General features: G+C 37.3%; 1 protein-coding gene across 4 annotated transcripts in view; it reads right to left on the reverse strand.

Annotated features, from left to right (window-relative positions):
• Positions 1-1406: 1406 nt before the first annotated feature.
• pamr1b (peptidase domain containing associated with muscle regeneration 1b) overlaps positions 1407-18757 on the reverse strand; it is a 100254-nt gene continuing 82903 nt past the window's right edge. For 3 of the 4 annotated variants that reach the window (XM_058766482.1, XM_058766483.1, XM_058766484.1), the window contains 5 exons: positions 14709-14894; positions 8695-8761; positions 8231-8463; positions 5776-6119; positions 1407-4576 (listed from right to left, as the gene is read on the reverse strand). In XM_058766482.1, coding sequence (XP_058622465.1) covers positions 4022-4576; positions 5776-6119; positions 8231-8463; positions 8695-8761; positions 14709-14894 — 1385 coding nt within the window. In that variant the 3' untranslated portion in view covers positions 1407-4021. Of the gene's footprint in view, positions 4577-4785; positions 4882-5775; positions 6120-8230; positions 8464-8694; positions 8762-14708; positions 14895-18757 lie in introns of all 4 variants that reach the window. The other variant, XR_009269268.1, reaches the window with a different exon arrangement.

An 18757-nucleotide genomic window follows, 5' to 3' on the forward strand; every position in this document is an offset into this window, starting at 1 on the left:
TCCATGTTAACAAACAGTACGCACTTCAGTGGTTCTTTGTGTCATTTCATAATTAAAAGCATCTAAATTGTTAACAGACTATTGTCTTTTAAATTAAAACTTAATACAAAATGTTTAGTAATGCACAATTGTGTAAGACACAAACCAGAACATCACATTAATATGTTATCAGTCCTTTTACACATGACAATGACATCTCTGAAGTCAATAATGAAATGCCTTTAACTGAAAATTGAGTGTTTAATCTTATCATAATACATTACTGACACTCTATCCTCCAATCTGATACTGTTAAGTGCTTTGACACAATCTGTATTGTTAAAAGCGCTATATAAATAAAGGTGACTTGACTTGACTTGACTTTACACATCTTGTGGACTATCGATTTTAAGAGTGTATGGTTTATTGTGCATGCAGATTATATTTTAAAGTTGTTAAGATAAATAAATGAGTTTATAAACTTATATGAGTTATAAGTTTATATTCTTTCTACAGGCTTATACTTTAGATATGTAGAACATATCCACATTTATGTGTCGGCTACTCAATATTGGTCGGTCGTGACTCGTATCCGACATGAAGGATCAGTGAATGAAACCGTGACCACAAACATCATCAGCTTAAATGAACAAAATAAGATACATATTCACACAGTTAACTTTATTTGAATGTTTCACTGATATAAAATGACCCTGAGTTGTTAGAAAAGAAATGTGTACTGACGTCACTGCGAGATGACTTAAGGAGCCGATGAATCGGTTCATTGAACCGAACTGTGGGAAAGAATCGATTCGCAGAAATGAATCGCACTTTGCATCACTAACAGAGATCACAAAAAAAGGTTTGTAACATCACAACACGGAAGGCGCGTATACTTCACAAAAAGTGTGGAAATGTAAATCTTTTTATATAGGGTATCTGAGCATAAGTATAATCAGAAGTCCAAAGATTTAGAGCACTGTCATGTATGAGTATTTTGGGATATGGATCCCCGGCCGCCATGTTTGAAGCCTGAGGTGTATGCTGGGTATTGTAGTTCCCTGACCTGAAAGTCCATAACGTTTGAATGAGGCATTGAATTACACATGTTCAATTTAACATCTTTGTAAAAACAAAAATAATTGTTAAAACATATTTAGACTAAACAAACATATATAAGAAGAATACGATATACGTATGGTAAAACAGACTTGACATGAATATGTTGTAATGGAGCAACCGTTGTTGTTGTGTCATTTTGTGAAATAGCATTAGGATTTGGTTGTGTGTTCTTGAAATCAAACAATTGTCTTTATCTTAAGAAAAGTCAATCGGTTCCATCTGCTATCTGAATATTCAGACAGTATTCATCATGAAATTATGAACCCGTCATCAGCACCATTCTGGAGAATGTGCATTATGTTAGACAGTTTGCTTCATGACCCCAAGGGGTATGTTTGTTGTGTTCGCTACCTCTGCATGTCTTCATCTAATTGAACATGACCAGTATTTTTAACGACTGTTAGCTCACGCCTATATTTTTTTAGTTTCATCATAAACTAGGTAGGCAGGGCCTTGTAATAATATGTTGAATCTTGATAAGTTGGTCAATCACACATCCAGAGTTATATCTTACTGCGGTGCTATAATACATTTTCTGCAATGGTTGTACTTGTTGTTAGAATGCTGCAAATTGGGTCCAGGCTTGTTTTATGAGTATACCCTTGATTGTCAAACTAGTCTTAAGTGATATTGTTCACATTTTTAGAGTTAAAAAGGTTAAAAATGTGATTAACTACAAACTACAAGCATCCTAACTTAGAAACACAACACTATATGTTTTTACCCCAAAAACTGGTTGTTCAACACATTTAAAAAAGTCATAAGAAAGTCAGATATGGTATATAAATTAAGTATTTTTTATTGATTAATATGATAGAATCATGCTGAATTGATGAGGTTATGTATTTATACTGGTTCATGTATTCACTGATTACTGTATACATATTCAAGAGAAATGCATACACTCATTTTTTTTTATCAATCTAAAGCTTTTAGTCTGTCATTACAAATATCTTAAAGAGAAAAGTCTTTCAAGCATTCTATTTTCTTTTGTCTCAGGACTCCATTACACAAAAACCACTTGAGTGTGGACATGAATCCTACATGAAAGCTAAAAAAGATGACTTTTTAAACTATTTTTACAGATTCTTAACACATCTGTATCAGTAAGATATTTATGTCATCACACACCATCAGACACATCAGGTGGGGTTAATAAGTTGGACTTATTGATTATTTTAATTATTTCTTCTATCAATTATTTGATCAACTCTTAGTAAAATAAACCTATATAGACCAGTTGTTTTTATTTTAATAAAATAAAATATTATACTGTGAAAAATAAATATGCTGCATTTAAATACCATGGTTAATACCATTTTTAAAGTGAGAAAGAAAGTCTAATCTGCTGTAAAGATTCTGTGAGACATTTGTAGCACCTTGTTTAAGAATTACTTTTGTTGCAAACAACCTTACAACTAATTTTCAGTCTAATTTAGGTCTAATTCATAAAGAAAAATCTCTGTAATCGCCTTGCATTCATCAGAGGATCATTTGACTGCATCTAATCCTTGCTTTAGAGCATCATGGTTTTAGGTTTGAAAGATCTGAAAAACATATGCGTTAAAACAAAAGTTATATCATTGTTTAATCATACTGCTTTTCATAATCATGTAGATTTTGCATGCATTTTTGAGTTTGCATGTTTGTGTTTGATCTTTAAAATGAAAAACTCGAACTTGTAGGCTATTAATGTTAAAAACAGAAAGAATGCTTTCATCAATTAAGAAATGTCAAAGATTTATTTAAAACAACTGTTTAATTTTAAAAACATTATTATGTTTATTTCTTTTGCCATACGTTTAAATCTATCTTTATGTTGGTCTCTCCACCGGTCTTAGGGGTGGGTTGTGGGTGTGGCTTGACCTCTGCGCTCTTAAGTTCATTCTGAGTTTTGACAGCGCTGAGTGAGAAGATGTCGCAGACAATGTGTAAGATGCTTTCTCTTATCTAACTTGTGACAAAAGTTTGCTTTTCCTAAAATTGTAATGTTACAAGGTTTTGACAACTGCCTATTGTTTAACAATCTTTTCTTTATTTTACTTGTAACAAACTCTACCTTTTTAAAATTTTAATGTTAGACTACAAGATTTTGACAACCACTGTATTGTTTAACAAACGTGTCTAATACTTTTTTTGTTTCGATCGACACAAGATGGTCGACTCTTCTTTTTTTTTAACTTTGTCAAACTCTACCTTTCCTAAAATTCCTAAAACACAGTTATTACATTGCTCATATTGCATGTATGTTAGATGTTTTTTCTTCAAATGTGTGTGTGAAAAACTTTAATAAAAACTTCCCTTGATCCCGTTTAACGACCAATACATCGTTTCACATTTTAAAGTTTAAAGCACATAGTTTTTTTGAACACAGAATTTTTATGACGGGTCATCAATCAAATTTTGACATTTGGTATACTATACTCTCTCTGTTGTAGTATTTGATTTGTTGTAATTTTGTCACTGCAGTGCATATCCATGAGTTATGATTCTTATCTGGGTTATCCCAATAAGAATGTATTGTGAAATGTTTGTAAATATATACATCTATTATACATCTTTCAATAGCGCTTACAGTGGTAAATACAACATTACAATTTATGTACATTTATAAGATTAGTCAAAGCAAATATCACCTGAGAGACTGAGGGCCATCATGAATAGGAAGCTGCTCAGTGTTGGTGTTTTAGGACTTTTTCCCGAAACATTAAAATATTGTTTTAGGACCATGTTGTTTTAGGACTATTTCCCTTATAATGGTTACAATAAGGTTTAAATTAAGTCCATGTCTTATATGTCTGTGCACTGCATAGTCCAGTGTATTTAAGCCTATACATTAATGCAGTATTATAATGGATAGAAGAAAATGAATGAAATAATATAAATGAGACAGAGATTAGATGTAATATCGTATGTAAGCCTATGTCATATTTTCCTCTATAAAGCTGACAAAATTAGCAACATGTGTGTACACGGTGTAAAGCTCTGGGTTGCAGTTTAAAGAATCATATCCAAAACTGACCAACCCTAAAAGTTTCCACTCCAGTGAGCCCTGTCCATGTGGAGGTGTCAGACTAGAGCCTGAGGAGACTGGAGGCAAAATAAGAATCCCTCCAGTGTCAGCAGGGCAAATGTTTGACTGTTCCACACCAGAACCCTGTCGCCCACACAGCATGTTTTCAGACACACTGATAGGAACACCATAACCGGCATATTGCTGCTCACACTGAACAACATCCCCCAGAATCACGCGGCCCACACGTGCTTTCTCAGCATCTTCAGCCTTCTGGTCAGGTAAGAGGGACCAGCCTGTCACCATCCTCTGTCTGGAGTCTTCTTCTGTATCACGAGCATCTGGTAGGCAGATCGGTAGCACATATTCTCCAATACGAGCCTTGTCCAAGAGCTTCAATACGGCCACATCTGAATCCAGCACCAGGGGATCATAGTTTGGATGTAGAGTGATGGAAGATACCTGACCAATCAAAGGTGAGACATGGAATGAATTAGCAGCATATACAAAGAACAAAACGTGTAAATATGCTGTAGTAGTCAAAACTTGGGCACACATACTGTGATTCAAATTTATGTTTTCCACGAACTTAGAAAACCTTTACATGTAAATAAATAATTCACATAAAAGTTGAATAGATATTCATATACAGATATTCATTAAATGATCACCTCTTGGGTTTCACAAAAGAAAGTTTGTTTTGGAATGACATGCAGGGGAGTAAATCATGACGGAAGCAGCAATTACATGGCCAAGCGCACCAATGCCTTGAAAAAAGAATTGTAACATTGATTTGGTGAAAAAATATGGTATTGTCAGAAGAAGGTTACAGTGGAACACACAATGTTTTATGTCAATACCCCAAAACATTGCAAAGATAAACACTCTCACTGTTTGCTGTCAACTTTTACAGTACTTCTTGCTATTACGCTCCTTGATCTATTATACAAGAACAGTTAACGTAGGTATATCTTTAAATAATTTGTATTTTGAAAATGATGGCAATATGGTGCTGGGCCCAATTTTTACAGTTACATTCAGGGCACAGATGACATACCAAATTTCATAATGATTTGTCAATACTTTCATAAAATTCAGCATTTTATGACAAAATTAAAATCCACTCATGAGGGAACACTGAGGATCATTCTCAGTACTCAACAGGGTGTGTCCAAAGGCATATAAAAAGACTGGTCTTGTGGTTTCAGGCAAAACTATTCAAATGTTAAAATATCTAAAGAAAATATCTATTATTCTATGGTTTGATCAGCAGGTGGTGTTGTGTCCAGCTGCTCAGGCACTACACTTTTTCATATGTTTTAAGTATAAACAAGTCAAAAACAAGTGGGGGAAAAATCTGGCAGGCACTAAGAAACAAATATTCTTAATATTATTTAAAAAGTCTTAATGTCATGTGCTTCTCAAATAAATGTAATGTTTTTAAAGGATATTTAGATATTTTTACTGGAAATCAGGACTAAAAAAATAATTTAAAACTCAATGTTTTTTTCAACTTGAAACAACAAACAGAAAGTTGCTTATGATAAGCAGCATATTTAAGCACATTTAATTTTAATAATTAGTTAGTTAGTTGTAAATGTGCAAATTAGTAATAATAAAGAATGGGTAGGAGTGTCCGATGTTCTGACTTTCAAACTAACCCGTAATCGTTGCAGTCCCTTGGTCACTCTCAGATCACTGCGATACTGTTTGCCAAGCACTACCCTGATTTTGGCCGTGTCAAGTGGATATAATTTCCCCAGCTCTGTGACACAGTGGGCAGCTACAACCACACTTCGCTGGTTCACCAGGGCTCCGCTGCAAACAAGCTGCCAACCATCCATGTCACTCTCTTCTTCCATCAGTTCAGTGTTTGCTCCCATTGTCTTGGTCACACTTAACTTCCCTAGTTTGCTTGCAACAGGCAAACGGTAGATGGCAGCCAGCCAGGGCCAGTTAGTCTCAGAAGGGTTCTGAGGGTCAAAGTTTGTCAGCTTCCCACACACTGGCATAGAGAAGGAGAGAGAGAGAGAACAAAAATTAAGAGAAGAAAACAAAAGCAATTCATATTTTACAGATTATCGAGTATGACAATAAAAGTGTACTTTAAGGGCTTGGATTGTTGTGGATCATATAGAGAGTTCTATTTTATTTTATTACTTCCTTAAGCATTTGCATGTGCTGACGCTCTGATAAGTGTGTATGGATGTGATAATTTCCTTCCGTAACTCTTGCATTTGACAAGAGCATTCGGGCTCACTTTCAGAGGCTCACCCTAAAATACTGGCAGATCACGAACAATTGGCATATTCACATAAATGTGTGACTTTGTTGGCATTTACAATGAAAGACATGTTACATCTTACAATGAAAAAAAAAAAAAACTTGCTCATTTTCTTACAAACCTCCATGATTTTCCATCACATGAAAACCTAATTACAGTATATCACAGAAGTGAATACACCCCTCACATTTTTGTAAATATTTTATTATATCTTTTCATGTGACAGCACTGAAGAAATGACACTTTGCATATTTTGTATAACAGTGTAAATTTGCTGTCCCCTCAAAATAACTCAACACACAGCCATTAATGTCTAAACCGCTGGCCACAAAAGTGGGTACACCCCTAAGTGAAAATGTCCAAATTGGGCCCAATTAGTCATTTTCTCTCCCCGGTGTCATGTGACTCGTTAGTGTTACAAGGTCTCAGGTGTGAATGGGGAGCTGGTTAAATTTGATGTTATCGCTCTCACTCTCTCATACTGGTCACTGGAAGTTCAACATGGCACCTCATGGCAATGAACTCTCTAAGGATCTGAAAAAAATAATTGTTGCTCTACATAAAGATGTCGTAGGCTATAAGAAGTTTGCCAAGACCCTGAAACTGAGCTGCAGCACTGTGGCCAAGACCATACAGCGGTTTAACAGGACAGGTTCCACTCAGAACAGGCCTTGCCATGGTCGACCAAAGAAGTTGAGTGCACGTGCTCAGCGTCATATCCAGAGGTTGTGTTTGGGAAATAGACGTATGAGTGCTGTCAGCATTGCTTCAGAGGTTGAAGGGGTGGGGGTCAACCTGTCAGTGCTCAGACCATACGCCGCACACTGCATCAAATTGGTCTGCATGGCTGTCGTCCCAGAAGGAAGCCTCTTCTACAGATGATGCACAAGAAAGCCCACAAACAGTTTGCTGAAGACAAGCAGACTAAGGACATGGATTACTGGAACCATGTCCTGTGGTCTGATGAGACCAAGATAAACTTATTTGGTTCAGATGGTGTCAAGCGTGTGTGGCGGCAACCAGGTGAGGAGTACAAAGACAAGTGTGTTGCCTACAGTCAAGCATGGTGGTGGGAGTGTCATGGTCTGGGGCTGCATGAGTGCTGCCGGCACTGGGGAGCTACAGTTCATTGAGGGAACCATGAATGCCAACATGTACTGTGACATACTGAAGCAGAGCATGATCCCTCCCTTCGGAGACTGGGCCGCAGGGCAGTATTCCAACATGATAACGACCCCAAACACACTTCCAATACGACGACTGCCTTGCTAAAGAAGCTGAGGGTAAAGGTGATGGACTGGCCAAGCATGTCTCCAGGCCTAAACCCTATTGAGCATCTGTGGGGCATCCTCAAAAGGAAGGTGGAGGAGCGCAAGGTCTCTAACATCCACCAGTTCCGTGATGAGTGGAAGAGGACTCCAGTGGCAACCTGTGAAGCTCTGGTGAACTCCATGCCCAAGAGGGTTAAGGCAGTGCTGGAAAATAATGTTGGGCACACAAAATATTGACACTTTGGGCCCAATTTGGACATTTTCATTTAGGGGTGTACTCACTTTTGTGGCCAGCGGTTTAGACATTAATGGCTGTGTGTTGAGTTATTTTGAGGGGACAGCAAATTTACACTGTTATACAAGCTGTATACTCACTACTTTAAATTGTAGCAAAGTGTAATTTCTTCAGTGTTGTCACATGAAAAGATATAATAAAATATTTACAAAAATACGAGGGTTGTACTCACTTCTGTGAGATACTGTAAATGATGAAGTTGATCTCTTTAATAAAGACCTCTACACCTCCTACACTTGTATCTTGTCTGTCATGTGTGGCCTCACCAGGCGAACAAGAAACATGACGTCCACTCCACTTTCCCATCTTCAGACAGGTTCTGCGTGCACTTCCAAAGTGCTGGTAGTAAGGTGACATACACTCATACTCAATGTGTGTGTAGACATGATGAAACCCCTGTGGGAGCGGGGGCATGGTGAAAGGGGCCTGGGTGGGCTGCACTTCCCTTAAGAAATTGGTCACTCCAGAGGAAGAATAAAACTTATGCACAGGTGTTTTCCTGAAAACACACACACACACAAAAGAACAAAGGACATCATATTAGACAAACATACAGAATTAATGAAATGCATTTTACAGTTCACAGATTAAATTTACTTGAAAATTACTTGAAAATTCTGCTTTGGAATGAATGGGAGAATTATGGTCATAGTAATTAATTAAATGGTTCAGCTTTGTATGTTATTGTAACATTCTGCCATCAGGAGTGACATAGTGCAATTGTCTATACCTGGATGGGATATGGGGATGTAGAACTCTCTGTTTCACCAGCACAGATACTTTGGGCTCTCGACAGGCTATAAATAAGAATACAAACAAAACATCTTAGTTTTGAATTTGTCAATGTTTAAAATGTTTAAGTCAGTACAGTATTTATGAAAACACTAAGAAAATAGATTGGGAGATTTATATTGTTTGTTTAAGTATTCTGTATGAATGTATTGGGTTTCTTTTTTACCAGCAGCTATCGCTCTGTAGCATCCGCCTTGTTTCCCATCGAAGCTAAACAGAGCTGAAACAGCCGGGAAACCTGAATGAGTGGAGCATGCCAGCTCATTTCATACCCATATGTATGGGGAGTGGCTGGCAAATTCCTCTAGCCAGTTCTCATTAGCCTTTTTTGAAAGCATCAGAGGTGTTTAGGGCTGGCTCTCAAGTGCAACCCCTAGTGTCACTACATTGAGCATATTGTTCCCTCCATTAGGGAACGGAGATTACAATAGTAACTGAGATGTTTCCTTTAGACAGTTTCCAATCCAACTCTGCTTAGCTTCAGTGAGCATTGTGTCAATGTAGTGACACTAGGTCCCTATACAAAATGCCACAACCAGCTGAACTGTGTTACGAAGTTTGGCGTTGCAGATGCTGGCAAGATACTGCGAGCCTGGTAGCACATCGTAACCCTCTCAATGTTCAGGTTAAGTGTATACTGAACCATGTCTTAAACATTCCTGCTTTTTTTTTTTTTAAATAAATAAATAAAAGATAAATTTACAGCCTTGCAGACCCTTAGTTTACGCTGGGGAAAGTGCTCTTTTTCCATATAGGGAAAAAAAAAAAAACTATGGAAAAAACACTACCCAGAGGAGGACAGTATGTGAAGAATACATCACATGGGTTTACCTAGTGGGAAGCACTACACATGGAAGAGGTCTCTGGGATGGGCTCTAACCAAGACATGGGAGAGGCTCATATCCACAGAGACTGGCAGCAAGCAAGGCTCTGCCCAGGGAATATACACGGTTACCGGCAGGGCACCTTTACAGTGAAGAAAAAAAAAAAGCATATAAGATTACCATATAGGAATCACCACATATGGAGCACTTAGTCCAATTAGACAGGCTCATCAGAAAAGAGGCATACCACAAATAATGGGCCTGGTAGCGGAATTATTTTGCCACTGATTCAGCTACTGATGAGTTCTGAAAACAGTCAGTTATTATCCCAAGTTTCGCCAGAAATAGGAAACACATGGATTGGAAAAGTGCGCATTATGGTGGTGTGTTTGCAGTGCTTGCAGGTTCACCACTTGGACCCTGAAAGGGGTAGTGGAAACTTTGTGTACAGAGCCAGTCTTCTTGCAGCTCCTTAACCCTCTTGATGGAGGTAAGCATGGTCAGGACAGCCGTCTTCAAAGAGAAGGCACTAAGCTCAACTGATTCTAAGGGCTCAAAGGGAGCTCTCTGCAGACCCTGTAAGACCAAGGAGAGGAATAAGGTACAATCTCAATGTATTTAGCCTCCTCATGCTTTTGAGGAATCTTACGATCTGGTTGTGATTTCCTTTCCTACCTTCCACAATGTCATGATACGCCACTATAGTCCTGATGTATATTTTCAATGTGGAGGGGGACATGTGTCTGTCCAGCCTTTCCTCTAGGAAGGAAAGCACTGACCCAATGGCAAATCTTCTTCTTCTCAGGAAGAAAACTAGTTAGCAAAAAGAAAGTGAAGGAGGGCAATTCCCCAGGGAGGGGGCAACGAGGGGAGCATGAGCTCCGAGAAGCAAGTCTTTGTTAGCCAGCAGGGTGCAACCAGCAGGAACTGTTCTCCTTCCTCCCTGACCCTTGAAAAATATCTGTGCAATCAGGCTCACTTGGGGGAACACATACATTGCACAGTCCCAGGGCCAACTGTGTGCCAAACCGCCCGTGCAGAACAGTGCTTCAGTCAGGGAGTACCATAGAGGGCAATAGGAGGACTCCTGCAAAGTGAACAGATCTACCTGTGCTTTGCCGAATCGACTCCAGATAAGCTGGACCAGATAAGTCTTGGGGATAGAGGTGGCCTGTCCAGTGGCACTATAAGCCTTTGCCTTAGAGATAAAGTAAACACACATGCTCTGGACAGCAGTCTAGTAGGGAAGTGGCAGAGATGCACCACAATCACCTGCTTAACCTGGGGAACCTAAGTGTACGCATGGCTGCCCACTGTCAAAAGTACTGACAGCTTGCAAATTGGACCCTGGCAGTAAGGAAGGTGCGTTCCACGATTTGATGAATCAATGTCTTCTGAAGCAATATGATGTGTAAGAAAACTTCACTTTGTGTTGTTTTTGAAGCGGTCTCATACACATGCATTGTATGGACCCTGTTAGGATCACCACTAAGCATAATTTACAGTTAATTTTACATACAATGTTCAATTTGAATATTTAAGATTTGTAACTCAATATGCTTCCTCAGATTTTATGGTCAGAAATTTCCCTGATTATAACTGAAGCTAAAAGCTTCTGTTACCATATTTAATACATTTAAGGTGGAAGAAAATAAAATGTAACGAGTACTTTTCAACAAAATTGTAAGGAGTAAAAAGTATTGTTTTTTTTCTTCAAAAATGTAATCAAGTAAATGTACAAGTAGCCAATTTATATTGTACTTAAATACAAGTACAAATCATCTATACTTAAGTATAGTAATCCCTTACACAAGTATTTTACACCCCTGTAAGCAAACTAATCAAAATGAAAATAATTCTGTCAGCTAAGAACAGGACACTGAGACTACAGTTCACACAGGCTGACCAAAACTGGACAACAGGAGATTGTAAAATGGTTGCCTGGTCTAATGAGCCTTGCCATTTCAGATGGTAGGGTGACAAATATGCGTAAACAACATGAAAGGATGACTTTCCTGCCATGTATCAGTGATTCAGGCTGTCGGTGGTGGTGTAATGGTGTTGCACACTTCGGGCCCCTTAGTCAGTGTTGGCAAGTAATTTCAGGGGAAGTTGCTAACTGAAAGTCAATTTGTTGCTAAAAGTTGCTAAATGACTTGATTTCATTGTGCAATGATGTCATTGATCACAACGCAAAATTGTGTCACTGCATCAAATCTCATCAAAAATATATTTTATATACTGTATGTTCATTTATATTTGAACAAATTTTCTGTGTTGATTTTTCACAGTTTTTTTTACCTGCATTTTAAATTACGTATTGTATTTTGTGTTTTCAGGTTACAGGGTTACAACAGATAATGGATAAGTCCTGGGAAATTAATCCTGGAATCTTGTCCATTTTTCTAGATATTTTTCTTACAGTGTACTAACTGATCAACAATTGCAGGTACAAGCTACTAACAAAGTGTATCATGAATAAACAATTATTATTATTATTAACTAATTTCATGTGATGTTCATGCTAGGCCTCTTTGGTTTCCTCTTTTTGTGTAATTCAGATGGAAAATGTGTGCCTTTTTATTGTTCAAGTTGCTAAAAGTTGTCAAATACATTTTAAAAACAGCTAAATTTGTAGCTAGGTGCTTTTTAGAAGAAAAAACTTGCTAGGGTAGTCTGAAAACTTGCTACAATAAGCAACATAATCGGTAAGTTGGCAACATCGCCCTTAGTACCAATGGTAACACTTTAGAATACTGTTCCGTCGTTAATGAATAACTACACAGGAACAAATGGCTAATGCACTATTAACATTGTAGTAACTACTATTAACTAACAAGAAACTCTGATTATCAATTTATTACTGTAAGTAATAGCGCTAAGTTGAAACTGGTAGCTCACTATTAGCTAACCAATAACTACTATTTTTTTCATATATCCTGAGAACTCCTAAGAACTACTTTATACAGGTTCATAATTAATGTGAATTATGCATAATGAATAATTAATTCTAAAATGAAGATCATGGTAACCCACTAGTAATGACTCAAGTATTGCCAAATCCTTCTAAATGAACTACTAATTACTTGGATCAGTATTCTAAAGTGAAAATCATCATAACTTCCTAATATTGACTGATGTCATAGTGAGCTTTTGAGATATATGTAAGGTTTTGGATAGTAATGACTCAAGTGTCAAACTACTAATTATTTGGATCAGTATTCTAAAGTGAAGATCACGGTAACCCACTAGTAATGATTTAAGTGTTACCAAATCTAGCTAAATGAATTACTAACCAGGACCTTACAAAAACCTCAAAAGTTTACAATGACTTCAGTAATTACTAGATAATCATGATCTTCACTTTAGAATACTGATCCAAATAATTAGTAATTCCTTCTGAAGAATTTGGTAATACTTGAGTCATTACTAGTGGGTTACCATGACCTTTACTTTAGAATGAATTATACATTATGCATTATTCATATTAATTATGAACCTGTATACAGTAGTTCTTAGTAGTTCTTGGGGAGGTATGAAAAAAATAATAGTTACTGATTAGCTAATAGTGAACTACCACATTCAACTAAGCACTATTACTTACTAATTCATTAATCAGAGTTGCTTGTTAGTTACTAGTAGTTACTAGAGTGCTAATATTGCATTACTCATGTGTTCTTGTGTAGTTATTCATTAATAATGGAACAGTATTCTAAAGTGTTACCGTACCAATTGAGCATAATTTAAACACAGCCTACCCTGATATTGTTGTTTATTGTGTTCATCGCTTTATGACCACAGTGTACCCATCTTGTGATGGCTACTTCCAGCAGGATAACGCATCATGTCACAAAGTTTAAATCATCACAGACTGGTTTCTTAAACATGACAGTAAGTTCACTGTAATCAAATCGCCTCCACAGTCACCAGATCTCAGTGCAATAGAGCACCTTTGGGATGAGGTGGAATGGAAGATTGGCATCATGGATGTGAAGCCGACTAATCTGCAGAAACTGTGTGATGCTGTAATGTCAATATGGACCAAAATCTTTGAGAAATGTTTCCAGCCCCTTTGTTTAATCTGTGCCATGATGAATTAAAGCAGTTCTGAAGGGAAAGGGGGTCCAGCTTGATACTAGCAAGGTGTACCTAATAAAGTGGCTGGTGAGTGTATAACCCTATTCAGATGGGATTAGTTTTACAAGGGTAGATAGAGTATTGTAATTTTACCACAGGACGTCTGCAATATTAATGGTCAATTCACATGGGAAAACAAATCTCAGAAAAGCTACCAGAAGTGGGAGGGGTAACTCAATGTACACACCGCCGTCACCTTCCTGTCATCATGTGCATGCCACATTGCTTCCTGTGCTTATATGTTTATAATATGTTGCTTATAAGTTCAGCTAGGGCTGACCGCACAATTTATTCATTAAATTCCGATTTTATTCTGTTGGCACTTACCTAAAGCTAACCGAAGTTTTGTTCCAGGAAATGATGTAATATTAACATACATATTTCCAGCTAGTCTATTCACATGGGATTAGCATTACTGTTCCTGAGGTAGGATTTTTCCGAATTTTTTTACAGAAGGCAAATGTCTTTGTAATATTTACTGACAATGTCCGTAATGATTACTGAGATTGCACATTCGAACGGGACTAAAATAACTGAGAAGCTCTATTAATAATTACTTTACCCCACCTCTCCATGTAAAACTAATGCCATCCAAATAAAGCAAGCAAATAAAGCAAGTTTAATAATTTGGCAAGGCACTGCCACCTAATGGCTGTTCCTGGTAACAGCCCTCTTTTTAAATCAGCACCTGCCATGATTATGTCATTTCTGATACTGTAAATAAGACAGCAAACTCGGTTAAAGAAATCACTGCTTGCCACTGCTATACACAATACTGTAAAAAGCCCCCTCCTCTGGAAGAGGTGTTACACCGAGGTCTCCTGACTGCTCTGTGGTCCTAAAAATAATTCTGCATTTCTGTGCAAAAGGTAAAAGTGCCGAATTGAAAACTGCCATTAGAAATCATTTTATGGATGACTTTGCAACTGTTTTGTATCTCTTCAGTAAATTCAGTGCTAAAAAGACTGCAGAAATCTGAGACTGGTTCAACCTCTCATACAGATGGGCTGCGTGCCAGACCAGGTGCCATTTGGCTGACATGTCCTCCGTGCGCTGCCACTCAGAGCATAAGATTGGTTACAGAAGAACTCCACTGTTTCTGGAAGGAGGTCAGGAACCAACTTATAGTAACCATTATACAATGGTGACAGTCGAAGACATGGTCTCCCTTCACCATCTGAGAGAGAAAAGAAAGTATGACAGAGAAAAAAACATCAATGTAAACATCAAACAATCAAAGTGCATGATTAGATAAAATGGTTATTGTTGCATAGGGCACCCTAGAGCACAGTAGCAGTGCTCCAAAAAAAAAAAAAGTCAAGGTGCGTTTCCACTGCCAGACCAGTGCTACACACTAAAACCCACCCTTAATTGTAGGTTAACTCGTAAGCTATTTCAGACACTCAGTGTTTTTTGTGAGTTTTTAAGTGAGTTTTGCCAGTAAAATTGTTTGAAATGTCTTAAATATTGATGTTAGCTGGTAGCTTAATAAGAAAATTGAAAAAGAAATCGAAAAAGAAAAACATTGAAAATGATCAGCAGTGCCAACTGTCTCCTGATTCAGATAAACTCCACTTTTGTTCATGACCACTCCTCAAGTCCCAGTTGACCCGCTTTAGACCAAGGCATTCGGCGGGCCAAAAATCTCTGGCCGCTGGTCCCGTGGAAGCCCCGAGGAGGCACAATCAAACCTCCAGTGACAGTGGAAACATAGCTGTTATTAGTCTCACCATTCAGAGGTTACTGTTTGTCCAGTCAGAGGTATTAACAAAATCAAAAATAATGTTGGGCATGCCGATTTATTCAGTAAACGCAATCATTTTCAATGGCTCGGAAAAAAACAAACAAACACCAAAAAAAAAAAAAAACTGTGTGATAAGACTAAGATTAATTTTGACTTATTAATTACCAGACATGGTCATTTGAGTAAAATGTATTTTGTTTTGAGAAATGTGAGATGTAGCTTTTTATTGGGGATGTGAGTTGGGAAGAATTTATCAGTTCCAATTTATCTTAATTTCAGCTCCTTAATGGTTCCATTAACATTTCTTGTAGTACTTTTAAAACTAAAAATTTGGAAAAAAGAAATGCAACACCATTGCCAAAGAATCAGATAATTTCAATTCATTTTGGAATCAGACAACACTGGTTGTGTTGTACAGGCACATCTCAAAAAATTAGAATATCGTGAAATTGTTCTTTTTTTTTTTTTTTTTTTGGTAACTTGTAAAAGTAAAACTTTCATATATTCTAGATTCATTACATGTAAAGTAAAACATTTCAAAAGTTTTTTTTTTTTTTTCATTTTGGTGATTAGAGCTCAGCTTACAGCTCATGAAAGTCAAAAATCCAGTATCTCAAAATATTAGAATATTTCCAAAGATCAATCAAAAAAAGGATTTGCAATACAGAAAAGTTCAAGTTCTTTAAAGTATGTCCATTTATGCACTCAGTACTTTGTCGGGTCTCCTTTAGCACAAACTCCAGCATCAGTGAACAGCCTGTGGCACTTCTGAGGCACTATTGAGCCTTCAGCTCATCTGGATTGTTGGATCAACTGTTTCTCATCTTTCTCTTGAAAATATCTCATAGATTCCATATGGGGTTCAGGTCAGGCATGATGGCTGCCAAACAAGCACAGTAATATCATGGTCAGCAAAGCACTTGGAAGTGGTTTTGGCACTGTGGGCAGGTGCTAAAGTCCTGCTGGAAAAGGAAATCAGCATCTCCACAAAGCTTGTCAGCAGATAGAAGCATAAAGTGCTCCAAAATCTCCTCGTAGACGGCTGCATTGACTTTGGACTTGATAAAACACCATGGACCAAAACCAGCAGACGTCATGGCAGCCCAAATCATCCCTGACTTCGGAAACTTCACACTGGACTTCAAGCAGCTTGATTTCTGTGCCTCTCCAGTTTTCCTTCAGACTCCAGACCTTAATTTCCAAATGAAATGTAAAATTGACTTTTATCTGAAAAGAGGACTTTGGACCACTGAGCAACAGTCCAGTTCTTTTTCTCCTTGGCCCAGATAAGATGCTTCTGACCAGGGATGGACTGGGAGTAAAAAACGGCCCTAGATTTTCTCCTAAATAGGCCACCCCAACTACAATACAGTCGCTATATCTCATAATATTACAGCAATCCTGTCGCATTTATGGCAAATAACATCACAAAACCCATGGTGACCCTGCTGACAAAAACAAATGAAACCATCAGAAATTCTAACGATTTCCACTACAAATACCATTACAAACATTACAACCTATCAACTTTTAACCATTAAAACTATTAAATAATGGTTTCCTGTAGTGTTTTTTGGGACATATTACATTAGGGTTTAGTGTTTATTTTTTTTTTTTTTAAAGCGACCAATTGCCTGTTGAGACCAACGGGCACCATTACAGTTTCCATTAAAACAATACAATTTTCATTATAATCAGTAAAACCATTACAAATGATGTGATGGTTTCTATTTTTTTCAGCATGGGATTGAAATAAATATATTATTGTATGAACTAAAATACTTGAAATCTACATAAAAAGAGCAGAACGCAAAATTTATAATATGACAATGATAAACATAAACCTAGAATCTAGATACCTGAAACAACAGAATTCTTCAATTTGAGTATAGGCTATGTCTCTTTGTGTGTGTGTCATGTTAATCAGACTAATCACCTTAGGCAACTTCATTTACTGTATTTTCTAACTCAATATCTCTCAAATGTAACCCGTTGTTGTAGAATCGCCGCTGTTTCTTTATGAATGAATATGGTTATGCCAGACAATGCAGAGTAATAATAAATAGCAGTGAACATTTGGACTAGGGGTGTCTTGGGATTTTACTCTAGTGCTCATAGGCTACACGCTGTGTATAGTGAGAGGTGGAAAAAGGTAACCAAACCTTTTTAGCTTCTTTCAACTGCCATCACGAGCCCACTTCGCGTCAGTATCGGTTAAGCAAAAATAGATTACATTAGCGCCCCCTTTTGTTGGCCGTCAACCTCACTTAATCTGACACTTTTTCTTTGATGAACCAGCCAGACTGACGGCCGTTCAGGACTTCTCCAGAACGTCCAGATGGCCAGTCCGCCCCTGCTTCTGATGTTGTTTCTGTTTCAGAAGTGGCTTGGTAGCCCTTTTCCTGAAGACGTCTGAGCGTGGTGACTCTTGATGCACTGACTCCAGCTTCAGTTCTCTCCTTGTGAAGCTCTCCCAAGTGTTTGAATCGGCTTTGCTTGACAGTATTCTCAAGCTTGCGGTCATCCCTGTTGCTTGTGCACCTTTTCCTACCCAATTTCTTCCTTCCGGTCAACTTTGCGTTTAATATGCTTTGATAAAGCACTCTGTGAACAGCCACCCCTTTCAGTAATGACCCTCTGTGACTTACCCTCTTAGTGGAGGTTGTCAGTGATTGTCTTCTGGACCATTGCCAAGTCAGCAGTCTTCCCCATTATTATGGTTTCAAAGAACAAGAGATACCAGGAATTTATACTGTAGGGATGGTCATTTATTCAAACTCAAATATAAATATTCTAATTTTGAGATTTTGAGATACTGGATTTTTGACTTTCATGAGCCGTAAGCTCTAATAATCAAAATTAAAACAAAAAAAAAAACTTTTGAAATGTTTTACTTTACATGTAATGAATCTAGAATATATTAAAGTTTCACTTTTTGACATAAGTTCCCCAAAAAAAAAAAAAAAAAGAACAATTTCACGATATTCTAATTTTTTGAGATGTATCTGTATATTTTCGATTCACTAAAAATAACTGGCTCTTATTTGTTTTCTGCACAATGAGACACGTTTATATATATATATATATATATATATATATACATATACACTTTAGCCCCGTTGCACCCTACTGTAGATTCAGTAACTGTATTGAAGCATCATTAAATAAATATGGCAGGAAATCTGTGTTTTACCACATAATTCCACTCAAGTCAGCTGAAAAATATACTTATGGGAACCATTAACAGTACTGGACATAATTCTTGCAAAAGCAATTTAACTATTAAATCACTATAA

Source organism: Onychostoma macrolepis, chromosome 25 (assembly GCF_012432095.1).
Source record: "Onychostoma macrolepis isolate SWU-2019 chromosome 25, ASM1243209v1, whole genome shotgun sequence".
Classification (NCBI taxonomy): domain Eukaryota; kingdom Metazoa; phylum Chordata; class Actinopteri; order Cypriniformes; family Cyprinidae; genus Onychostoma; species Onychostoma macrolepis.